The sequence below is a fragment of the Cervus elaphus genome, chromosome 3 (genome assembly GCF_910594005.1).
Source record: "Cervus elaphus chromosome 3, mCerEla1.1, whole genome shotgun sequence".
Lineage (NCBI taxonomy): Eukaryota > Metazoa > Chordata > Mammalia > Artiodactyla > Cervidae > Cervus > Cervus elaphus.
This window is the reverse complement of record NC_057817.1, coordinates 7,535,794-7,562,956: the sequence shown is the minus strand read 5'-3', so window position 1 is coordinate 7,562,956 and position 27,163 is coordinate 7,535,794. Positions and strand designations below refer to the sequence as shown.

General features: G+C 41.5%; 1 protein-coding gene across 1 annotated transcript in view; it reads right to left on the bottom strand.

The window, feature by feature from the left end:
* ZDHHC17 (zinc finger DHHC-type palmitoyltransferase 17) overlaps window positions 1–27,163 on the bottom strand; it is a 97,494-nt gene that overhangs the window by 51,133 nt on the left and 19,198 nt on the right. The window contains exons 2-3 of the mRNA XM_043879995.1: window positions 21,459–21,562; window positions 16,037–16,159 (exon numbers count right to left, since the gene is read on the bottom strand). Of these exons, the coding sequence (XP_043735930.1) occupies window positions 16,037–16,159; window positions 21,459–21,562 (227 nt within the window). The remainder of the gene's footprint in view (window positions 1–16,036; window positions 16,160–21,458; window positions 21,563–27,163) is intronic.

Here is a 27,163-nt window from a genome sequence, read left to right as displayed (position 1 = left end):
ACCTTGCTTCCTACATACCATAAAAGCAATGAGAAGAGGAGGGAGTGGAGCAGACAGGAGACCGCGCGGCAAGCAGAGCAGCGGCGGGATCCACAACTCCAACACTGGTGCGCATGCCCTGGCTGCCAGGCGGTCACCCCCGCAGGCACCGCCCGGCGCTCCCAGACCGTCCCCAGGTGGGGCCCGCGGCCACACTGGGCACGCCTAGCCAGGCCTGGGGGCACTGATCAGGTGGGCGCAGCCGAGGAGCCACGGACTGCAGCCTGGTGCGGACACTGCTGCATGGATGCTGTAATGGGGAGGAGGGTTGGGTAGACAGCTGGACCGTTCACGGGGGCCATCGGGAGCCTCCCTGCCAGGCGCGGAGGCCTACATCCTGCGGAAGTACCGGGACAACAGGATCGTCTCCAAGCACACACTGTGGAACTGCATGCCCAAGTACTGATTTGAGCAATTCAGAATAGCCAACTTTTATTTCCTTGTATTTCCCGTATAGCTGATTACTGATACGCTCAGGAGTCTGGTGAGGAGTGGTCTCTCCTTGTTCTTCCTCATCACTGTCACACCCAACTCGGGTGAGCTTCACAGACAGAGAAGAGGAAGGTTCTAAAGAGTCTGTTCCCGCCTATCACCTTTCATCCAAACCAGTCATCTGGCTTGTTTGAGCCACTTCATGGGAAATGTGACTCACTTCTAGAAGGTCGCTTTTGTAACTGCTTTAGACGGATTCTCGAGTTGAGACTGTTGTTCTTTGTCCAGTCACTAAGCTGTATCTGAGTCTTGACCATGCCATGACTCCAGCGCACCAGGCTTCCCTGTCCTTCACTCTGAGTTAAAATAAGAGATTCTACAATTTGGTGCCAGTCTGGTGCCCTGCGAGTTTGAAGAAGAACCTATTGTTCTCACACGGCATCACAGGGAGACGGCACCTACGACGTCGCTTCACCCGCTGTGTCACCAGCGGCCCTAACTGCTAGGACCTGCTCCTGCAGGGCGTCTGAGATGTGACCCCATCGCTCAGCCCACTGACTCCTGACTCGCTCAGTGGGGAGCCTGATGTCCTCTGCTGTCCTGACGAAGGAAGACGACAGTGACTCACGGGAGGAGCGGTCCACCTTTTATTTCCATAATCTGATCACTGAAGTTCAGTACTTACCCACCAGCTCTAGTCAGTTCCAGAAAATTCCCATCATCCTGAGCATCTCTCTCTACCTTCCTCGCCACCCCCAGCCCCTGGCAGTCACCAGTCCCCCTTCAGTAGCTTTTGTTTGCTTATTCTGGATTTTTATGAACAGAAGCACACACTAACAACCTCTGCGTTGGGCTTATTTCACTGAGCGTGCTCTCGAGGTTTATCCATGTGGTAGTGTGTGTCCGTGCTTCAGTCACAGATGAATAATATTCCATCATGTGGGCAGACAACACGTTTTGTTTATCCACCATTCACTGATGAACATTTGCGGTGCTTCCACTTTTTGGCTATTATGGAGAACACTGTTATGAATATTTGCATAAAAACTTTGTGTGGACATAGCTTTTCAGTTCTCCTGCATACATATAAAGTAAAACAATTGCTCTAAAGTTGTATTTTCCAAACTGACTGCCCTCTTTACATTCTCATCAGCCATGTTTGAGATTCCAGTTTTTCTACATTCCTGCTGAGGCTTGTTGTCCATCTTTTTTATTATACTCATCCTAGTGGGTGTGAAGTGGTACCCACCATGGTTTTAGTTTTACATTTCCTTGGTAACTAATGATGCTGAGCAACTTTTCATGAGTTTACTGACCTTTTGTAAATTGTCTTTTGAGAAACACCTTCAAAATCATTGGCCCATTTTTAAATGGGGTTGTCTCTTATCCATGAGTTGTGAAAATTCTGTGTGTGTTCCAGATACAAGTCCTTTATCTGCTGCCAACATTTGAACAAAATGATATTTGCATTTGAAATTATTTCCAAAAGGAAGCATCTAAATTCTTGGTAATCACATTGTTGCTGACAAAGTCATGCTTTCTGTGTTAGTCTCTAAATTAAAAATAAAAACACTAGGGGAAAAAAGGGGGGGATGAGAGAGAAGATGGTGGAGGAGTAGGTGGACATGGGAGTACATCTCTCTCCACAGGTGCACCAGGAATACATCTTCTGATGCACAAGATCTCACAGAATACCAGTTGACAGTCGACAGGAGTCCCTGACCATTGTAAAGAAATATATAGATCCACACAAAGTTCAGTAAGATGAAGGAAGGAAGGGGAAAAAAGGAGAGTGAGCAGGACTGGACCTCCATCCAAGGGTTGGGGTCAGATCCCCACGTAAGACCAACTGTTTCAGACAGAGGGGAGGCATTTGAGGCTGATGGGACAGTGCAGCAGCTGATTTGTAACAGTGAATGGAGTAATAACCACACAGACAATCCTTCAGCAGCCCCACATGCCCCAGACAAGGATGCAAGTCTCCTGGAATGGGTGGCAGCTGAGACTGGAGTATGGGGAATGGAGAGCAATCCTAGGATGAGGTCTGCTGCCGACTGCACTGAGACGGCTGGAGGGGGCATAAGGGAGATCACAGAGTGGAATACCTTTGGAGGAAAGCAGGGCAGTCGTGGAAGCAAGGCAGTACTGCTGAGTCATGCGCAGGCTGTGGGGCCATCATTGTAGCCTCTCTTTCCCCACACGCCTGTGCTGGCGGCTGACCAACAGGGAAAGACCCCAGAGAGGGTGGATCTTTGAATGCCTGATCTGTGGAGCAAACAAAAGGATCCCAGCCAGGGGGGCACTCTGAGCACATGCTGTGCTGAGCAACACAGAAGGACCCCAGCTAGGGGGGGTCTTTCGAGCACCAGCTGTGCCAAGCAACAGAGAAGGAAGAGCCAGTGAAACTCTTTGAACAACAGCTGTCAGAAGCCACAAAAAAGACTAATGGGGCCTTCCTGGTGATTCAGATGGTAAAGAATCTGCCTGCAGTGCAGGAGGCCTGGGTTCAGTCTCTTGGCTGGGATGATCCCCGGGAGAAGGGAATGGGTACCCACTCCAGTATTCTCGCCTGGAGAATCCCATGGACAGAAGAGCCTGGCGGGCTATAGTCCACGAGGTCGCAGAGTCAGACACGACTGAGCTACTGACACCACTACCAGCAAGTACCACAGCCCCCGTGCCTGAGGACACCAGTGTCCCTGCCTCCTGGGGCTGCCAGGGTTCCCACTGCCCACGCAGCCGCCCCGCCTCCTCGCCCGGTCCCTGCGCAGCAGAGCTGCCCGAGGCTAGAAAACCCCCAACAGTGCCCTGTCTCCTGTGCTCAAGGCCGCCAGCTCCCCTCATGCCTGGCGCTGCAATCCAAGCAGCTGCCCCGCCTCCACGCCCGGTCCTCACGGAGCAGACCCAAGTCCCAGAGGGCAGTCTCAGGAGCAAACGTCTGTGGATGGCCCACAGGCAGAGCGGGGCTGGAGGCACAACTGAACTCCAGAGGCAGTGCAGCTAAGGAAGACTAACAAAAACATTTCACCAGCTATACAAGCTGCGGATTAAATCCACAGGATCAACAAGGCCGACTCTGTGTCCATGGAATACATAAACGGATAATGAGAGTCCCCACAGAAGAAAACCACCCAGCTCTGGCAGCTGGGGGCAGTGGAGGCAACAACACGCAGAAGTAGGGCCAATGAGAGTCTGAGCTGTCCCACGGCAGGTACAGCGATAGCCTAGTGTTGGAAAGCAACCTAAGGAGGTGGATGTGGACTGTGACTCACAGCAAGGGAAAGGACGCTGACAGCTGAGATCAGAAAAAACACTATTCTTCTTATATTTTGATGCGTTTGGTAGTTCTGGATTTTTTTTTTCTCTGTTGCTATGATTGTTGATTTATTATTAAATCTATTTAAGCTTTTGAGAACTTTTTTATTTTAATCATACTTTTATTTCCTTTATAAACTTCTACCTCTACTGTGGCTCGGATCATGAACTTATTGCCAAATTGAGACTTAATTGAAGAAGGTAGGGAAAACCACTAGACCATTCAGGTATGACCTAAATTAAATCCCTTATGATTATACAGTGGAAGTGACAAATAGATTCAAAGGATTAGATCTGATAGAGTGCCTGAAGAACTACGGATGGAGGTTTCTGACACTGTGCAGGAGGTAGGGATCAAGACCATCCCCAAGAAAAAGAAATGCAAAAAGGCAAAGTGGTTGCCTGAGGAGGCCTTACAAATAGCTCTGAAAAGAAGAGAAGGGAAAAGCAAAGGAGAAAAGGAAAGATATTCCCATTGGAATGCAGAGTTCCAAAGAATAGCCAGGAGAGATAAAGCCTTCCTCAGCGATCAATGTAAAGAAATAGAGGAAAACAATAGAATGGGAAAGACTAGAGATCTCTTCAAGAAAATTAGAGATACCAAGGGAACATTTCATGCAAGGATGGACTCAATAAAGGACAGAAATGGTATGGAGCTGACAGAGCAGAAGATACTAAGAAAAGGTGGCAAGAATACACAGAAGAACTAAGCAAAAAAGATCTTCACGACCCAGATGACTACAATGGTGTGAGGACTCACCAGAGCCAGACATCCTGGAGTCCGAAGTCAAGTGGGCCTTAGGAAGCATCACTATGAGCAAAGCTAGCGGAGATGATGGAATTCCAGTTGAGCTATTTCAAATCCTAAAAGACGATGCTGTGAAAGTGCTGAACTCAATATGCCAATAAATTTGGAAAACTCAGCAGTGGCCACAGGACTGGAAAAGGTCAGTTTTCATTCCAATCCCAAAGAAAGGCAATGCCAAAGAATGCTCAAACTACTGCACAATTGCACTCATCTCACACGCTAGCAAAGTAATGCTCAAAATTCTCCAAGTCAGGCTTCAACAGTATGTGAACTGTGAACTTCCAGATGTTCAAGCTGGATTTAGAAAAGGCAGAGGAACCAGAGATCAAATTGCCAACATCCACTGGATCATCGAAAAAGCAAGAGGAAAAACCTCTACTCCTGCTTTATTGACTATGCCAAAGCCTCTGACTGTGTGGGTCACAATAAACTGTGGAAAATTCTTCAAGAGACGGGAATACCAGATTACCTGACCTGCCTCCTGAGAAATCTGTATGCAGGTCAAGAAGCAACAGTTAGAACTGGACATGGAACAACAGACTGGTTCCAAATCCGGAAAGGAGTACATCAAGGCTGTATATTGTCACCATGCTTATTTAACTTATATGCAGAGTACATCATGAGAAACACTGGGATGGAAGAAGCACAAGCTGGAATCAAGATTGCTGGGAGAAATATCAATAACCTCAGAATAGAGATGACTCCACCCTTATGGCAGAAAGCAAAGAAGAACTAAAGAGCCTCTTGATGAAAGTGAAAGATGAGAGTGAAAAAGTTGGCTTAAAACTCAACATTCAGAAAAGTAAGATTATGGCATCTGGTCCCATCACTTCATGGCAAATAGATGGGGAAACAGGGAAAGTGACAGACTTTATTTTCTTGGGCTCCAAAATCACTGCAGATGGTGACTGCACCCATGAAATTAAAGGACGCTTACTCCTTGGAAGAAAAGTTATGGCCAACCGAGACAGCATGTTAAAAATGAGAGATATTACTTTGCCAACTAAGGTCTGTCTAGTCTAAGCTATGGTTTTTCCAGTAGTCATGTATGGATGTGAGAGCTGGACTATAAAGAAAGCTGAGCACCAAAGAATTGATGCTTTTAAACTGTGGTGTTGGAGAAGACTCTTGTGGGTCCCTTGGAGAGCAAGGAGATCCAACCAGTACATCCTACAGGAAATCAGTCCTGAATATTCATTGGAAGGACTGATGCTGGAGCTGAATCTTAAATATTTTGGCCACCTGATAGGAAGAACTAACTCATGTGAAAAGACCCTGAAGCTGGGAATGACTGAAGGCGGGAGGAGAAGGGGATGACAGAGGATGAGATGCCTGGATGGCATCACCAACTCAATGGACACGAGTTTGAGTAAACTCTGGGAGTTGGTGATGGACAGGGAAGCCAGGGGTACTGCAGTTCATGGGGTCGCAAAGTCAGCCAGGACTGAGTGACTGGACTGAACTGAACCTACTCATCGGCCGTTTCTGGCTCTGTGGGTGTTTTCTTTTCCTCCTTTCTTTATTTCACCATGTTTGTTAGTTTGCTTTGTTTTCTTTGTTTATCCCCCAGCTGGCACTCTGCTTTGGTCTTGTTTTCTGGTGTGTTTTAGTTGTTCGTAACTGGTCAATATCATTTTTTATTTTCTTTGCTCAGCAGGTTACTCTCTTCTACTTCCTTTTCCTCGGGCTGTTTTAATTGTATGTGTGTGTATGTTCCTTGTCTTTGCTTTTATTTGTCTGATTTTGTGTTTACCTTTGCCTGGGGTTTTCCCTTTGTTTCTTGTTTTGTCTTTTGTTTTAATCCCCTTTCATGCCATAACAAACAACTTGTGCAATCTTGGTTCCCAAACCAGGATCAGGCTTGAGCCTCTGGAATGGGACCTCTGAGTCCAAGACCCTAGACTGCCAGAGAGCTCCTAGCCCCAAGAGTGCTAATTTGTGAGAACTCCCACAAAGGTCTCCACCTGTATCCCAGGTCCAGCAGCACCCAGCACAGGACATCTGCCCCAAACCACAAACAAGACAAAAACACAAACTCCATCATCAGCAGACAGGCTTCCCACAGACCCCCAAAACATACCACCTCACACAGCCCTGCTCATCAGAGGGAGAAAAGCTGACCTCCTCCGACCAGAATGCAGAGACCAGGCCTCCTAACCCACAGCCTACACAAACAACTGGACCACCCTAACCCACCATGGGCAGAAACCAAAAGGAAGAAGGAAGACAACCCTAAAGCCTGTGAAAAGGAGACCTCAAACACAGTAAGTTAGAAAAAAATGAAAAGAGAAATACTGCACAAGGGAAGCAACAAGTTAAAAAGAAGCAACAAGTTACAGACTTACAATACCAAACAAAGGAAGAGGAAATAGGCAAACTACCTGAAAAAGAATTCAGAGTAATAGTCAAGATCGTCCAAAACCTTGAAAACAGAATGGAGAAAATCCAAGAATCAATTAACACATTTAACAAAGACCTAGAGGAAATAGAGAATAAGCAGAAAGAAACAACACAGTTAATGCCATTAAAAACATTCTAAAAGGAATCAATAGCAGAGTAACAGGCAGAAGAACAGATAAATGAGCTGGAAGGCAGAATACTGGAAATAATGACTGAAGAGCAGAATAAAGAAAAAAGGATGAAAAGGATTGAGGACAGTCTCCAAAACCTCTGTGATAATATTAAACACACCAACATTCACATTATAGGGGTCCCAGAAGAAGAAGGAAAAAGAAAGGATCTGAGAAAACTGAAGAGATTATAGTTAAAAACTTCCCTAGCATGGAAAAGAAAATAGTTGATCAAATCCAAGAAGCAGAGTCCCCCCAAAACAGAATAAACCCAAAGAGAAACATGCCAAGACACATACTAATCAATCTAACAAAGATTAAACACAAAGAAAGAAATCTAAAAGCAGCAAGGGAAAAGTAACACATGAAGGAAATACGATTTCATTTTCATATGATTTACAGCTGATCTTTGCAGAAACTCTGCAGGTCAAGGGAAGGGCAGGATATATTTCAAGTACTGAAAGGGAAAAATCTACAACCAAGATCACTCTACCTAGCAAGGATCTCATTCTAAACTGATGGAGAAGTCAAAGGCTTTACACAAAAGCAAGAGCTGAGGATTTAGCAACACCAAACCAGCTTTACAGCAAATGTTAAAGGAACTTCTGCAGGCAGGAAACACAAGAGAAGGAAAAGGCCACAAAAACAAATCGAAAACAAGAAAATGTCAAAAGGAAGACATATCGATAATTACTTTGAATGTAAATGGATTAAATGCTCCAACCAAAAGACATAGACTGGCTGAGTGGATACAAAAACAAGATCCATATATATGCTGCTTTTAAGAGACCCACTTCAGAGCTAGAGATACATATAGGCTGAAAGTAAGAAGATGGAAAAAGATATTCCATGCAAATGGAAATCAAAAGAAAGCCAGAGCAGCAATCCTCATATCTGACAAAACAGACAAATAAAAATATAACAAGACAACAAAGGACACTACATAACGATCAAGGGATCAATCCAAGAGGAAGACGTAACAATTGTAAATATGTATGCACACAACATCAGAGCACCTCAATACGTGAAGCAAACACTAACAGACATAAAAGGGGAAACTGACAGTAATATAGTAATAGTAGGAGACTTTAACACCCACTTACACCAATGGACAGATCATCAAAACAGCAAATTAATAAGGAAACACAAATCTTAAATGACACATTAGACCAGAGAGACCTTATTGATATCTTCAGGACATTCCATCCAAATGTAGAAGAATACCACTTTCTTCTCAAGCGTACATGGAACATTCTCTAGGATAAACCACATCTTGGGTCACAAGTCAAGCCTAAGTAAATTTAAGACAACTGAAATTGTACCAAGCATCTTCTCTGACCACAACACTATGTGACTAGATATCAATTACAGGAAAAAAAACTTAAAAAAACACAAACACATGGAGGTTAAACAATATGTTTCTAAATAACCAACAGATTACTGAAGAAATCAAAAGGGAAATCAAAAAATTCCTAGGGAAAAAAAAATTCCTAGAAACAAATGACAATGAAAACACAACTCAAAACCTATGGGATGCAGCAAAACCAGTTCTAAGAGGTAAGTTTATAGCAATACAATCCCACCTCAGGAAACAAAAATACCCAATAGACAACCTCACTTTATAGATAAAACAACTAGGAAAGGAAGAACAAAAACCCTAAAAGTTAGCAGAAGAAAAGAAACCACAAAGATCAGAGCAGAAATAAATGAAAAAGAAGTGAAGGAAACAATAGTAAAAACCAAAACAACTGAAAGCTGGTTCTTTGAGAAGATAAACAAAACTGACAAGCCATTAGCCCTACTCATCAAGAAAAAAAGGGAGAAGAATCAAATCAACAAAATTAAAAATGAAGGAGGAGAGGTTACAACAGACAATGCAGAAATACAAAAGATCATAAGAGCAACATGCCAATAAAATGGACAACCTAGAAGAAATGCACAGATTCTTAGAAAAGTTCAATCTTCCAAGACTGAACCAGGAAGAAATTGAAACTATGAACAAGCTAATCAAAAGGAAATAAAAATCAAAACTGTGGTAAAAAATCTCTAAAAAAAAAAAACAAAAGTCTAGGGCCAGATGGTTTCAAAGGCAAATTCTATCAAACATTTAGAGAAGACCTAATGCCTATGCTTCTCAAGCTCTTCCAAAAAACTGCAGAGGCAGGAACACTTCCAAATTTACTCTACAAGGCCACCATCACCCTGATATCAAAACAGATAAAGATATGACAAACAAAGAAAATTACAGGCCAATATCACTGATGAACACAAATGCAAAAATCCTCAGTGAAATTCTAGCAAACAGAATCCAACAACACATTAAAAAGATCATACACCATGACCAAAATGGGTTTATCCAAGGGATGCAAGGATTCAATATACACAAATCAATCAATGTGATACACCATATCAATAAACTGAAAGACAAAAACCATATGATAATCTCAATAGATGCAGAAAAAGCTTTTGACAAAATTCAGCGCCCATTTATGATAAAAACTTTCTCTATCTAAGATAAGGAAGAAAAAGAGTGCCCACTCTTGCCACTATGATTCAACATAGTTTTGGAAGTCCAAGCCATGGCCATCGGAAAAGAAATAAAAGGAATCCAGATTGGAAAAGAAGAAGCAAAATTCTCACTGTTCGCAGATGACATGATACTATACACAGAAAACCCTAAAGATACTATCAGAAAACTAATAGAGCTAATCAGCTGTAGTAAAGTCACATGATACAAAATCAATACACAGAAATCACTAGCATTCCTATACATTAACAACTAAAAATCAGAAAGAGCAATCAAGGAATCAATCCCATTTACCACTGCAACAACAGTAACAACAATAACAAAAAAAACCCTAAGAATAAACCTACCTGATGAAAGAAATCAAAGACAACATAAACAGATGGAGAGAGATTCCATGTTCCTGGGTTGAAAGAATCAATACTGTGAAAATGATTACACTACCAAAAGCAATCTACAGATTCAATGAAATCCCTATCAAATTACGAAAGGCATTTTTCACAGAACTAGAACAAAAAATTTCACAGTTCGTATGGAAACACAAAAGACCCCAAATAGCCAAAGCAATCTTGAAAAAGAAGAACGGAGCTGGAGGAATCAACTGTTCCGACTGAAGACTACACGACAAAGCTACAGTCATCAAAACAGTATGGTACTGGCGCAAAAATAGAAACATAGACCAATGGAACAAAATAGGATGCCCAGAGATAATCTACACAACTACAGGCACCTTATCTTTGACCAAAGAGGCAAGAATATACAATGGAGAAAACTATCTTCAGTGAGTGGCGATGGGAAAACTGGACAGCTACGTGTAAAAGAATGAAATCAGAACACTTCCTAACAACACACACAAAGATACACTCAAAATGGATTAAAGACCTGAATGTAAGACCAGAAACTATAAAACTCTTAGAGGAAAACACAGGCAGAACACTGTATGACATAAATCACAGCAAGATCCTCTATGACCCACCTCCTAGAGTAACGGAAATAAAAACAAAAATAAACAAGTATAATCTAATTACATTTAAAAGCTTTTGCACAGCAAAGGAAAGTATAAACAAGGTGAAAAAACAACCCTCAGAATGGGAGAAAATAACAGTAAAATGAAACAACTGACAAAGGATTAATTTCCAAAATACACAAGCAGCTCATGCAACTCAATACCAGAAAAACAAACGTTCCAATCAAAAAGTGGGAAAGAGACCTCAACAGACATTTCTCCAAAGAGGAAATACAAATGGCTAATAAACACATGAAAAGATGCACAACACTGCTCATTATTAGAGAAATGAAAATCAAAACTATAATGAGGTATCGCCTATCAGTCAAAATGGCCATCATCAAAAAATCTGCAAACAATAAATGCTGGAGGGAGTGTGGAGAAAAGGGAACCTTCTTGCACTGCCGGTGAAAATGTACATTGATATCTCCACTATGGAAGACATTATGGTGTTTCTTTAAAAAAGCTAGGAATAAAACTAGTTATTCCTAGTTTTATTGCTGGGATTGACCCAACAATCCCACTACTGGGCATTTACCCTGAAGAAACCATACCTGAAAAAGACACATGTATCCCATTGTCCACTGCAGCACTATGTACAATAGCTAGGACATGGAAGCAACCTAGATGTCTACTGACAGATGAATGGATACAGAAGCTGTGGTACACACACACAATGGAATATATCACTCAGCCATAAAAGGAACACATTTGAGTCAGTGCTAATGAGGTGGATGAACTGAGAGTCTATTATACATAGTGAAGTCAGTCAGAAAGAAAAAAACAAACATCATATATTAACGCACATATATCGGATCTAGAAATATTGTACTGCTGAACCTATCTGCAGGGCAGCAGTGGACACACACAGAGGCAGACTTGTGGACGTGGGGCGGGGGGGAGGACGGTGGGACAAAGAGAGCACATGGAGACATGTACACTGCCATATGCACACAGATGGCCAGTGGGTCTGCTGTGTGACTCAGGGAGCTCAGTGACAACCCAGAGGGGCGGGATGGGGCGTGAGGCGGGATGCAGGCTCAAGAGGGAGGGGACGTATGTATACCTATGGCTGATTCATGCTGATACATGGCAGAAACCAACACAGTACTGTAATTATCCTTCAATTAAAAACAAATAAATTTAAATAAATAAATACAATTTATATCTAAAAAAATTAAGTTATTAGAATATTTTTCTAATATCCTGACTCAAGCTTTCTAACAGCTGGCTTATCTTTGTCTTTTTGTCATATTTAGTTGCATTTCATTTGTTTTGTTACAGACCCTGTAGTCACACCTAGACTTTCCAAACTGAAAACATTACATCTATATATGATCTACAAAGTCAATATATGATCAATGATCAAACTGGAATATCTGAAAGAAATGCAATTTTGAATTAGTGTCAATGTTTCATATTTCTATTTTCTGAGTAAAGAAGAAATAAATATACTTTCTTGTTATACAGCAAAATAAATCTTAAATACTGCTTAAAAAAAAAAAAAAGCAATGAATATCCACTGTGTGTGCTACATCCATATGGACCATATCAAGCTGCTCCCACAGAACCTATGGAGCAAGAGGGAGCTATGAAAATAAGATGCTCATGCTATTTGCTATACTGTGAATAATAAAGGCCTTTGTCTCTACCAGAATCATGTATCTTCTGCTAGCATCCATGAAACAGTAATATGCTTTAGCTTTAAAGTAGGGTGTAATTCTAGACTCAAAAGTAAAAATCTTGAGGCTATGAATACTATTTGCTATTGAAAATAGTATTTACTCACAATTATGTTTGTTTTAGGAAAGTAACTTGCTAGACTATGTATTGTAAGAAATTAAGCTTACCCCCCTGAAGGTATAATATACACAGACACTATAATTATTAACCCACTCTATAATTACTGACTTTATTTTGTAACCTCACTTGTCCATAAGTGGCGGACAATCCATAAGGCAGGCAACATCAAGACTTTCTGTCTGCATTTTATCATTTTAGAGTTTCTTATTTATTTTTACACAAGACAAATGTGACTTTTTGATCAACAGAATGAGATCAAACAAATCTCAACTGCAACACTTGAGCAAAAACATAATCAAGTAATGCTTCAAAATTCTGAGAAAATTAAGTTCAACCTAGAAGTCTATGCTCAGCCAACCAACCAATAAGGTTTAAGGGCATAAGAGATAGTCCCTTCAAAACATTTTCCTCCCAAGCACTCTCTTTCTCTCAGAAAGTTATCAGAAAGTTCATTTATCTCCTAAGAGCAGAGAGTAAACCAACAGATAGAAGCATCTGAGATGCAGGAAACCAACAATGCAGCAAAGGGATTTCGCAGAAGGCATGCAAAGGTATGTCTCAAGATGATGGCTGTATGCAGCTCTCAAGGGCAAACAGTCTTTGCTAGAACAGAAAGGCAGAGAAATTCAGAAATGATTTCATCCTCTCCACTCCACCGAAAAAGGAACCAATAAATTATCTGATACTATTACACAGACGGTTTTTAAGTTCTTTATGGAACAATCAGTTATGATATACAGAAAGTTAAACAAATGAGGGGAAAAAAGCAACTATTACTTCAGACAAAAATAAAAATTCTACAAGAAAAAAACCAGATCACCGAACACTTCTGGGCTTATCAGTGAGAATTTACATACACACAGCAGTTTAAACTTTACACAGTAATTTAACTAAAACTGTAACAGCAGATAGAGGAAGAAGTATTAGCAGTGAGGTGTTCTAGGACATCTGGCTATCCCCAAAAGGAAAGTCAAAATAAAATAACTAATAAGCCAAGAATAAAAATATAAAATACAATAATGAAAGAAACATCTGAAGTACTGAAAATAGTTACCTCTGGGGTATAGAACCCAAAGGGTAGGGAGGGGCTGCTGTTTTTACTGTAAGACTTTAAGTACTATTTAATTTTTTTAATTGCTTATGTACTATTGTGACTAAAATAACAGTAATTTAAAAAAATACAGAGCCTACAGAAGGCTAGATAATTTGAACCAACTCAATGAAAAAAAACTTTAAAAAGCTCAACAAAATATAAGAAATATTTCCTAAAAATAAAACCTAAGAAGGTTAAGAGCATTCACTTTCATCAGGAGATTAAGATTCAGGAGAAGGTTAAAACTGGGAAAAGTCAGAAAACTGCTTGGGCTCCATCTGCCCAGAGACACTCTGCTGAGGCAGGAGAGCTGGCCCAGAGACAGCCTCAGCAGACAAAGGAAAAGAAGGGCTGGGACCCCGAGAGCTTAACTGCAGAAGTAATTAAGGACCAGAATTAAACCTTGCTCTAACACAGTCTTCAGCTACCTGAGTGACCCAGAAAATCTAAAGCTTAAAAGTTGGGCTTAATGAAAACAAATGGTATCTTCTCACCTTAGGCCTCAAATTATTCAACAACTAAGTTTTCAAACATAATATCTAGTATACATTCAAAGATAAAACAGGCACACAAAAGAATAATACAACAGATACAGACCCACATGGGCTCCCAATGCTGTCTTCTCAGACAGATTATATAATAACTATATTTAAGTATGTAACACAAGATGGAAAATTTCAGCAACAAAAGAATCAAATACAAGCTAAAAGAAAATAAAAATTCTAGAACTGAAAAACAAAATTAGGAACTCAATGAATAGATTTAACAGCAGATAACACATAGAGTACAAAAGAACTGGAAGGTAAGTCAGAAGAAGTTTCCAGAATGAAGCAGAGGAAGAAAGGACGGCGCACACAGAAGAGAGGTTAAGAGACATGGTATACAATGAAAAGGTCAGACACACATGTAACTGGCATTCCAGGAAGAGACAAAGAGAGAATGGGGCAGAAATATCTGAAGAAATGCATGCGTGCTAAGTCACATCAGTCATGTCCAACTCCTTGCGACCCTATGGACTGTAGCCCATCAGACTCCTCCATCCATGGAATTCTCTAGGCAAGGATACTGGAGTGGGTTGCCATTTCCTTCTCCAGGGGATCTTCCCAACCCAGGGATCAAACCCGTGTCTCTTGTGTCTGCTGCACTTGCAAGTGGGTTCTTTACCACTAGGGCCACCTGGGAAGCCCTATTTGAAGAAATAATGGCTGAGATTTTCCAGAACTGATGAAAACATCAATCCACAGAATCAAGAATTTCTTGCAATCTCAGAGTAAATAAAAGAAATCCACACTCAGAAACGTCATCATGAAACTACAGAAAACCAGAAAGAAAACAAACTTAAAAGCAGTCAGAAAAAAAGAAAGGAAAAAAAAAGCAAAGCCTTTAAAAGTGTAATACTTAGACTGACTTATCAATAACAGAAGCCAGAAAACAGTGGAACGATACTCTCAATGAGTAAACAACAAAAATAAAAACAAAATGGCCAACCTAAATTTCTATGCCATCTGAAAATATCCTTCACAAATGAAGATGAAATAAAAAAATTTTCTGACAAACAATAACAGAATTTAGACATCAAGAGATTCTGTGCAGGCAGAGGAAAAGTTAGAGGTGTAAGAAGGGGGAAAAGAGCAAATAAGATGGAAACACACTCTCCAGATGAAAGGGATTCACGGAGTTCAATGCTTTAATTATTACTTGCTTAATCTTTTTTTAGTACTCTAAGGGCTAATTCTTTTACTTGTTATTAACATCCTATTTATCTCTAGACTCTGCATGCTGTACTTCAAAGGCACATCTGCAAGTAGTTCATTTCAGATTCATGTCTCTATCTAAAGATCTTAGGCCCAAATTGCCAGAGACTATTAAGCCAGATTTACTAAGACTTTGTCATCATTCTGACTCCTGCTTATCTAACTTATTATTACTGAATAAGCAGAAAGTAATAAAAATAATTTATACTGAGTATATAAGGTATTCTTCATTTATGCTGATATGAAGTTAGGTTACTACCTACTATCTTTGTGACACCTCTTTCCTTTTCCTCTTTCCTTTTCTCCATAGAATTCATATTTAGACTGTGAGCTACCAGTTAGACTGCCTGAGTTAAAAGTCCAGACACCAACCTTTAACAGCCAAATGTCACTGGTAGTATATTTAACCTCTTTATGCATCAGTTTCCAAATCATTAGGGCAGTAGCAAAAATTGTTATTTTCACATAGGTTATTTCAAGAATTAAGATCTAAAATATACATGGAAAAGCTCTCAGCAAAGTATCTATCACATAATAAACATTCAATATACATTAAAAACAATTTTTTCTCGGAAAAAAGTACATAGAAACTACATTTTTAAAGCTATGAATTTTAGAAATTATATGTTTTAAAATTATTCTCAATAATTTTGTAGTAACAACTAATTCCTTAAAAATAAGGGACTACTCACTTGACTAGATCTGTTCTGTTGTTGATAGCAGCCCAATGCAGGAGTGTAACGTTTTCTTTGTCTGGTTGCCTCACGTCATAACCTGCTTCCACCAACTCTCGGCAGCGTTCATATATTCCGTATCTTAAGAAGAAGGAAAATGAGGCAGTTACCATTATTTGACAAGAAGTTTAAAGCTGAAAATAACATTTCTAGAAGAAACTGATGCTCCATTTTGATACCTGGAAACTAAAAAGCCTTTCTCAATATAAAGTGTTACTTTAGAAATATCAATACTCCAACAGCTTTTACTAACCCATATTATAATTTTAAACTTCTCTTCTCTAACAATGCAATACCTCGTAAAGTAGAAGAGAACAGGACACTATAGATTAAAATATCTATCAGTTTGTTTTTATTAATATCACCACTTATTCCACAAAGCACTGAAGGCAGCTTATTAAAAATACATATAATTATGTTAAAATATTGTCATAAATAAGCAATAACAAAGTTTGTCATTGATTTACAACATCAAAAAAAAGGATGTCTTACAACTTTAAGATGCTTTATTTAGAAACTTAGCTTTGGTATTCCTAAAGGCAAATAAAAAAGGAGGTGTGGAGGTGGGAAATAGCGTGGGTGGGGAAGTCAATGAGACATAAGAGTTTAAGTAAATGTGACATAAGAGAAAGACATTGTGAGTTTAAGTCAATGAGACATAAGAGAAAGTTTACTGGAAAAGCGTGAGAAAAGATGTTAATGTAATAAAGAAGAAAGATGTGTACAAAGAGCTTAACCTTTTCCTCCCTTTCTGTTTAGGTCATTGTGTGGCTGCATATATATTTCTCAAAATGCTGTAACATGGAAATTTTTATGCACAAGCAAAAATGCAAAGAATACAACAAATCACCAAGAATCCATCATGGAGTCTCAAAAACCATCAACTTTATCCAAAACAAAATACTGGATCCTTGGAAATATGAGAAACAATAACAAATTTAAACGAGCTTTGACCATATTAATCAGAATGGTCTCCAAAATAGGGAAGGCATACCACAGGGTGAGGCTGGGGAAGAGGTGACATAACAATGGGACATTTGGAGCAAATATTAAAACTACATTCGTATCACAGTTTACAGGGAAAAGAGATTAATCTTCACTAATGTTCAACAGCCTTCACTGCTTTAATGCTCACCTACACTGGCTCCGAACTGCGTATGTTCACACATACACACACACACACGTGCGCGCGCGCACGCACACACACGCACGCACACATGTGCGCACGTGCACACACACACACAAACACACAAGGTCACTCAACCTAAGCGAAGAGCAGGAGTTCCACAATTCACAAGTAATGAAAGTAGCACCTTCAGTTCTCTGTTCTTTTTCAGAAAACTGTTTACATGTGCCCAGTTAAGTGAACTATGACTAAGCAACTGCACACACACACACAGAGGAATGCTCATGAGAATGATTCATAGTAATTTCATGAGACGTTTCCTTGGGGAGATAAGGAAAAAGGATGCTGAGCAACCTGCAGCAATTATAGCAAAATGTTAGCATCTGCTTAATCTGACAGTTATATTCTTCTCTATATTTATCTGGAGGATTGAAACATTTCAAAATTTAAATAAATGTTTTAAAAGGTAGAAATCATAGACCGCACATATAGTTAAGAGGGTATTTGAGGAATAAAGAAAGGTGTTTTTTTTTTCTTAAGATGAAAGATGCTAGAGTATATCTGCTGATGGAAATCATGCATTAGAGTGCGAGATTAATGACAAAGGAGAGAAAGAATATATTAATAGAAGCCAGGTTTGAAAAGGAAAAATTAATGTAGAGCAGTATAATTTGCTTGGTAAATGGAGCTGGCGGGGTGTGCTGTGAGTTCTGACTTCGTGGACACAGTGTAAATTAGGGTGACAGCGGACTAAGAGCTTCAGAAAGTTTGCCTCTCCACAAAAGTAATGAAAAACTGGCAGTATCAACGTTTTCAGATTTTCCAAAAAGTTCTTCTCACTGGTAAAGAATCCACCTGGAATGCAGAGGATGCGGGTTTAATCCCTGGGTCGGGAAGATCCCCTGGAGAAGGAGCTGGCAATCCACTTCAGTATTTTTGCCTGAGAAATCCTGTGGATAGAGGAGCCTGATGGGCTACAATCTATGGGGTCACAAAAGAGTCAGAAATGACTCAGCAACTAAACAACATCAAATTTTTCAGAATCTAGGGGGAAAAAAAGTTAACAAGACTTCCAGCTACCAAAGGTATCTGGTCAAGAAAAACAGGAAGACTTTCAGGAAGAACAGAGGACTCTGGTATTTTAAAATACAACACTCCCAGACTTCCCTGGTGGTCCAACGGCAAGAAACGGCCTGCCAATGCAGGGGACATGGGTTCAATCCCTGGCCTGGGAAGATTCCACATGCTGCAGGGCAACGAAGCCCATGGCCCACAACTACTGAAGCCTGCAGGCTACAGTGCCCGTGCTCCACAACAAGAGGAGCCACTGTGATGAGAAGCCTGAGCACCAAGCTGTCACAGATAGAGGACCCCACTGTCCCAGCTAGAGAGGACCCCACTGTCACAGCTAGAGAGCACCCCACTGTCACAGCTAGAGAGCACCCCACTGTCACAGCTAGAGAGCACCCCACTGTCACAGATAGAGGACCCCACTGTCCCAGCTAGAGAGACCCCACTGTCACAGCTAGAGAGCACCCCACTGTCACAGCTAGAGAGCACCCCACTGTCACAGCTAGAGAGGACCCCACTGTCACAGCTAGAGAGGACCCCCCACTGTCACAGCTAGAGAGGACCCCCCACTGTCACAGCTAGAGAGGACCCCCCCACTGTCCCAGATAGAGGACCCCACTGTCACAGATAGAGGACCCCACTGTCACAGCTAGAGAGACCCCACTGTCACAGATAGAGGACCCCACTGTCACAGACAGAGAGACCCCACTGTCACAGATAGAGAGCACCCCACTGTCACAGAGAGCACCCCACTGTCACAGCTAGAGAGACCCCACTGTCACAGCTAGAGAGGACCCCCCACTGTCACAGCTAGAGAGCACCCCACTGTCACAGCTAGAGAGCACCCCACTGTCACAGCTAGAGAGCACCCCACTGTCACAGCTAGAGAGCACCCCACTGTCACAGCTAGAGAGGATCCCCACTGTCCCAGATAGAGGACCCCACTGTCACAGATAGAGGACCCCACTGTCACAGCTAGAGAGGACCCCATGTCACAGCTAGAGAGCACCCCACTGTCCCAGCTAGAGAGCACCCCACTGTCCCAGCTAGAGAGCACCCCACTGTCACAGCTAGAGAGACCCCACTGTCACAGATAGAGGACCCCACTGTCACAGACAGAGAGCACCCCACTGTCACAGCTAGAGAGACCCCACTGTCACAGATAGAGAGCACCCCACTGTCACAGCTAGAAAGCACCCCACTGTCACAGCTAGAGAGACCCCACTGTCACAGCTAGAGAGGACCCCCCACTGTCACAGCTAGAGAGCACCCCACTGTCACAGCTAAAGAGGATCCCCACTGTCCCAGATAGAGGACCCCACTGTCCCAGATAGAGGACCCCACTGTCCCAGCTAGAGAGCACCCCACTGTCCCAGCTAGAGAGGACCCCCACTGTCACAGCTAGAGAGACCACACTGTCACAGCTAGAGAGGACCCTATTTGTCACAGATAGAGGACCCCACTGCCACAGCTAAAGAGGACCCCATGTCACAGCTAGAGAGCGCCCCACTGTCCCAGCTAGAGAGCACCCCACTGTCACAGCTAGAGAGACCCCACTGTCACAGATAGAGGACCCCACTGTCACAGACAGAGAGACCCCACTGTCACAGATAGAGGACCCCACTGTCACAGACAGAGAGACCCCACTGTCACAGACAGAGAGCACCCCACTGTCACAGATAGAGAGCACCCCACTGTCACAGATAGAGGACCCCACTGCCACAGCTAAAGAGGACCCCATGTCACAGCTAGAGAGCGCCCCACTGTCCCAGCTAGAGAGCACCCCACTGTCACAGCTAGAGAGCACCCCACTGTCCCAGCTAGAGAGGACCCCCCACTGTCACAGATAGAGAGACCCCACTGTCACAGCTAGAGAGGACCCCCCACTGTCACAGCTAGAGAGCACCCCATGTCACAGCTAGAGAGCGCCCCACTGTCACAACTAGAGAGGACCCCCCACTGTCCCAGCTAGAGAGCACCCCACTGTCCCAGCTAGAGAGGACCCCATGTCACAGCTAGAGAGCACCCCACTGTCACAGCTAGAGAGTACCCCACTGTCACAGCTAGAGAGCACCCCACTGTCACAGCTAGAGAGGACCCCCCACTGTCACAGCTAGAGAGCACCCCACTGTCACAGCTAGAGAGGACCCCACTGTCACAGCTAGAGAGGACCCCACTGTCACAGCTAAAGAGCACCCCATGTCACAGCTAGAGAGCACCCCACTGTCCCAGCTAGAGAGGACCCCCCACTGTCACAGCTAGAGAGACCCCACTGTCACAGCTAGAGAGGACCCCCCACTGTCACAGCTAGAGAGCACCCCATGTCACAGCTAGAGAGCGCCCCACTGTCACAGCTAGAGAGGACCCCCCACTGTCCCAGCTAGAGAGCACCCCACTGTCACAGCTAGAGAGCACCCCACTGTCACAGCTAGAGAGCACCCCACTGTCACAGCTAGAGAGGACCCTACTGTCCCAGCTAGAGAGCAGCCCATGTCACAGCTAGAGAGCACCCCACTGTCACAGCTAGAGAGCACCCCACTGTCACAGCTAGAGAGCACCCCACTGTCACAGCTAGAGAGGACCCCCCACTGTCACAGCTAGAGAGCACCCCACTGTCACAGCTAGAGAGGACCCCACTGTCACAGCTAGAGAGCACCCCACTGTCACAGCTAGAGAGCACCCCATGTCACAGCTAGAGAGCACCCCACTGTCCCAGCTAGAGAGCACCCCACTGTCACAGCTAGAGAGGACCCCACTGTCCCAGATAGAGCACCCCATGTCACAGCTAGAGAGCACCCCACTGTCACAGCTAAAGAGCACCCCATGTCACAGCTAGGGAGGACTCTCCACTGTCGCGCAACTAGAGAAAGCCTGAACACAGCAACAAAGACCTGGCAAGGCTAGACTAATAAACAAACAAAAATCTTTTGAAAATACCGCCATCCCATCCTCTGCTCCCCAGCAGCCTTGAAAAAGATGTAATATTCCTGGTACTGGTATCAAGAGTGAACAGAACAGGAAAGGAGTTCTTTCAAAGCCTCATTCCCAATGAGGGGTCATTATCTCACCTACATGGCAGTTCCCTGGAAGAGTCTACTTGAAAGGCTTATCAACGGGACCTCACCCAGTTGATGACTTCAAAACAGATGTCAAAGAAGAAGACAACTCCAACAAGAAACTTACTGTGTAGCCTTAACTATGTCCCATGTGCTATAATCATCAATGTGAGTTTTCCGTCCCAGGGGTTCACCATATCCATGGTTATAATGGCTTTGAGGTTTGATTTCCTGTTAAAGAAAAAAAAATTACACAGAAGAAATGAGAAAAGTACAGAAAATATTTCAGTGTTTTACTATTGCTTCTGTGCTGTTTGAAGAATGTTTATTATTTAAAATATTAACTTTAACCTTATGCTGAAGTCCGTACTCTTTGGAGAAAAAGCATATTCAAACAGATATACTCCTTATACAAACTGTCAAAATAAACAGCTGTAAGACCTTAAATTAGTGACAAATTAGTCACTGAAATTTATCTTTAGCTCCAAAGAACTCTACTTCTTCATCAAATCAACTCTCATTCTCTCTGACCAATTTTTCTATTATTCCATCATCACCTCTAGTACTACATCAAAACTTTCATCACCTGCCAAATATGCAAAACAGAAAAAGAGACACAGAAATACAGAACAGACTTTTGAACTCTGTGGGAGAATGTGAGGGTGGGATATTTCAAAAGAACAGCATGTATACTATCTATGGTGAAACAGATCACCAGCCCAGGTGGGATGCATGAGACAAGTGCTTGGGCCTGGTGCACTGGGAAGACCCAGAGGAATCGGGTGGAGAGGGAGGTGGGAGGGGGGGGGGGGATCGGGATGGGGAATACGTATAAATCTATGGCTGATTCATATCAATGTATGACAAAACCCACTGAAATGTTGTGAAGTAATTAGCCTCCAACTAATTTAAAAAAAAAAAAAAAAAAACTAAGGTCCTAGAAAAGGAACCCAGGATACTACTTTATCAGTCTCAGATGTCACCTTTTCCTACACTCTGTCATGCTGAGAGCACATTACGCATCTCTTAGGTGAAAAAGGAAAATGGGGGCACTCTGTGTGTGTTCAGCGGCTCAGTCGTGTCTGACTCTTTGTGACCCCGTAGACTGTGGCCCACTAGGCTCCTCTTTCATGGGATTTTCCAGGCAAGAATGCTGGAGTGGGTTGCCATTTCCTACTCCAGGGGATCCTTCTGTTCCAGGGACTGAACCCTTGTCTCCTGCACCTCCTGCTTTGGCAGGCAGATTCTTCACCACTGCACCACCTATAAATTCGCTTAAGTAATCCTAAAAATTCAACATCCTTAAAGAAACTAATTTTTAAATAAAAATTTAAACAGCCTTATAGAATATTATCAATATATCCACTTAAAGCTTGTATACTATGTGCAACTTTCTATTTAAAATACAAAATTTGCTATGCATAGTCAATTTCTTCAATATATAGCACTAAGATCCAATTACTTCTTCTATATGAAAACAGAAAAATTGAGCATGCTTGGCTCTACTATCATCCATTCAAATCTCTATGATTCTGATATTTTTCTCTTATAGGTGCACACACTTGCAAATGAAAAGATAAGGCATAACAAGATATTTGGAAAGAATTAAATCCTTAGAATAATTCATTTTTTCTTGGTCACTGAAATTTAGTAATACAAATTTAATGGTAGTTCACTGGAGGAAAAAAGGCTATTATCTTCAGCTCACTCTAGCCATTCAACCTGTGAAAAATTCCAAACTGATTTGTCTGGGCCATACATTTAGAAGACTATCAACAATACTGCTGAATATTTTCAACAACAAAATATTTAGAAGTTTCACAAAAATAAATTCTGCCTAATATAACCTTTCAACAAAGAAAGCTTAGTTCCTTATGAAAACACTATCGCCAATATTAAAATACCACCACAACAATCACAAATACACATTTGCAGAAGAAAGAAGATAGACGTCAGTCTTAAGCCAAGATTCACAACATACATACTGCATACAGTTTATTAAGTGATTTTTTTTTGAGAGAGATTGTTCTTGGACTCCATTAAAGTACAATTGGTTAAATGTGAACACAAGCAGGTACACTATATTGGGTGTAGGCAACACTGAATAATTGATGGAGCGAACCAATACATGACTTGCTGCTGCTGCTGCTGCTGCTAAGTCGCTTCAGTCGTGTCCGACTCTGTGCGACCCCACAGACAGCAGCCCACCAGGCTCCTCCATCCATGGGATTCTCCAGGCAAGAGTACTGGAGTGGGGTGCCATTGCCTTCTCCAAATACATGACTTACCCAATTTAATTTTTTTAGAACTTTCCTGTTAAATTTCTCCACTGAATTCCAGTTCTCAACTTCTCAATGCTCTATATTCAGTGGCATAAGATAAGAGAAAGACACTTCTCAGATCGGTAACACTGATCTTCCTTTTTTCTAAATATTTTTATATTATTCTCCCCTACCATAGGGAAAATAACTTTTTAAGAGGGTGTCAAAAAACTCCATAATCAAAATCTTAAAAATAAAAATGAATTATCTTTTAAAAATCAAACCCCTCCCAAAAAAAGACTACCCAAACATCAAAATTTTAAATATAGATATCACTAGTAGTATTGCTCACTGCTGTTCCTTTGCACCAGGCTCCACTGTGGCTTTTTCATACTATCCACGGGGTTCTGCTGTTACAGTGCTGTGTTCAAATTGGTCACCAAATTAGGAAAAATCAGCTGCGGCCACAGGACTGGAAAAGATCAGTTTTCATTCCAATCCCAAGGAAGGGCAATGCCAAAGAACATTCAAACTACCATAAAATTGCACTCATTGCACAAGATAGCAAGGTTATGCTCAAAATCCTTCAAGCTAAGCTTCAGCAGTATGTGAACCAAGAATATCAAGATGTATCACAAGCTAGATGACTCTCAAGCTGGAATCAAGACTTGCCAGGAGAAGTATCAACAACCTCAAATATGCAGATGATACCACTCTAATGTCAGAAAGCAAAGAGCAACTAAAGAGCCTCCTGATGAGGGTGAAAGAAGAGTGTGAGAAAGCTGGCTTGAAACTCAACATGCAAAAATCTAAGATCAAGCCATCCAGTCCCATCACTTCATGGCAAACAGATGGGGGAAAAGTGGTAGCATTTTATTTTCTTGGGCTCTAAAATCACTGCACACGGTGACTGCAGCCATGAAATTAAAAGACACTTGCTGCCTGAAAGGAAAGCTATGACAAACCTAGACAGCATATTAAAAAGCAGAGATATCACTTTGCTGACAGAGGTTGGTATAGTCAAAGCTATGGCTTTTCCAGCAATCACGTAGGCATATGAGACTTGGACCATTAAGAAGGCCGAGTGCTGCACTGATGCTTTCAAACTGTGGTGCTGGAAAAGACTCTTGAGAGTCCCTTGGACTGCAAGGAGACAGAACCAGTCTCCTTTCCTAAAGGAAATCTACCCTGAATATTCATTGGAAGGACTGTTGCTGAAGTTGAAGCTCCAATACTTTGGCCACTTGATATGAAGAGCCGACTCACTGGAAAAGCCCCTGAAGCTGGGAAAGATAGAAGGCAAAAGGAAAAGGGGGTGGCAGTGGGTAAATGGGTTAGACAGCATCAGTAACTGAAAGGACGTGAATCTGAGCAAACTCCAGGAGAGAGTGGAGGACAGAGGAGCCCGGCGCGCCATGCAGTTCATCGTTCAGTCACTAGGCTGTGTCGCTTACGGTCACTTAAGGTCACCAAGAGCGGGACACCACTTAGCGACTGGGCAACAAACCACTGTGCTTGGATCAACTGCAAACCAAGATGCAAACACCCAGTGTGGTCTCTTGCTCCCAAGGCCTTTACAAACCAGAGTGGAAGGACAAAGTAGATAAGAAGCAAGGGCAAAGATTAGAAGCCCAGAGCTAAGCTAAAACCTAAATGATGGCAACATAAGGACCAAAAAGTAATACTATAACTTCAAAACCTATGTCAACATGAAAATCTGCTAGGGCAAACTGCTGTTCTTTTTCTTCCTAAGGACAAACATGTTCTTTTACAGGCAAATAACAAATATTCATTAAATAAAATAAATATCTTTTTAAGGCTTACTACTATAATACTTTCATGTGATTTTAATTTCATTTTTATAAAAACCCCAGAGACCTGTTATTATATATGATTAAACTGTATTCTCAGTTTATCTTCTATCCATTTTATCCCACTGACAGTGCCAAATGTGATATTCCAATATACTAGAAATCAGACTTTTTTCCAGTAACATTTAAAAGTTAAACCTATAACCAGTATTTGTTTTATCATAATTATCTGATTTTTATTTAATTTCCTACTTTTTAGTAAAGGAAATAAGATTTTTTGAAAGATGGTTTTACATATATCCCTAGAGTAATTCTTAAGAGGTAGTTATTCCCACTAAAAAGGTAGAAGAAATGGTGTTTAAGCAACTCTCCAACCTGTTTTACTTAAAAAAAAAAAGAAAAGTAATAATATAGAATTCAAATTATTTTTCTCATTTTAAATCACACTGGAAACTGACTCATCTCTGGAACTAGTACCCTGCCAATCTGACATGACAACATTCTCTATCAAGATAAACACCACTATCACTAGGTCCAGGAGCAACAGCTGTGATTTTTAAACTTTAAAAATATAAAATAAAAAATAATGTGCTAATGTAAATAAATATCACCTATAAATGTAGAGATAATATTAATTTTAAATTATAAATTTGCTACCATACATCAGATGAATTTTCAACATACAAATATTTAATAATAATTTAATTTTTTTTCCATTTATTTTTATTAGTTGGAGGCTAATTACTTTACAATATTGTAGTGGTTTTTGCCATACATTAACATGAATCATAGCACTTTAAAATCTTATAATTTTTCCTTGATTTGAATGAAAACCAAGAAGCAATTTAATTGGTTTCTCTGCCAAGGAAAGTAATACTGATTTCAAAATACATATGTAGGTCATCACAACTTTTAAGAATACAGTTATTCTGTTAAAAGCAGCACAGAATAACAGAAAAAGTCCTTGACTGGGAGACTATTGAATTGAAAGTCTGCCACTCTCTTATCTAGGCTACAACCCAGCAAGGCAATTAACTACGGCAGGATTCAGGTCCCTTATTTGCAGAAAGAGGAAGATGAATAAGATGAGCTGAGAGTTTCACTGAGGTGCCTCAAGGACCACACCAGGGCACCAAAGAGCATGATGGTTTCAGCTCCACTCAACTCACTCCCTTCTTAAACAAAGCACTTTATTATTTAGCCTCTTCTTACATACATGGCAATTTACATAGTATATCTTTAATTTTAAAAAAAGATTCAGCTGTGTTTTAAAAAACTTGAAAAACTACTAGATCAGAAGTCCTCCAAGATCCCGTCTAAGGCTAACACACAATGAAATTATCTTACATACTGGAGCAACACAATTACAGTCACCAAAGAGTCTTAAAGGCTCCTAAAGTGACAGAAAAGGTTTTTATAGCCCTAGGATTGCTGAACAGAACTGGCAGGAAAGCATCTCCAAACCTTGCTGCTGAAACAGCTGACAGGAATGAGAACTGTGACAAGCTCAGCTGTCATACACTGCCGCTAAAAGAAATCAATAAGATAAAACTCAAACTTACATGCAGGTACAGGCAAACACTGGCTTGCACATCAAGATGGTAAGACTCCATGTGTGCATGCTCAGTTGTGTCTGACTCTTTGCAACCCCATGGATTATAATCCACCAGGCTCCTCTGTCCATGGGATTATCCAGGCAAGAATACTGGAATGGGTTGCCATTTCCTCCTCCAAGGGATCTTCCTGACCCAGGGATTGAA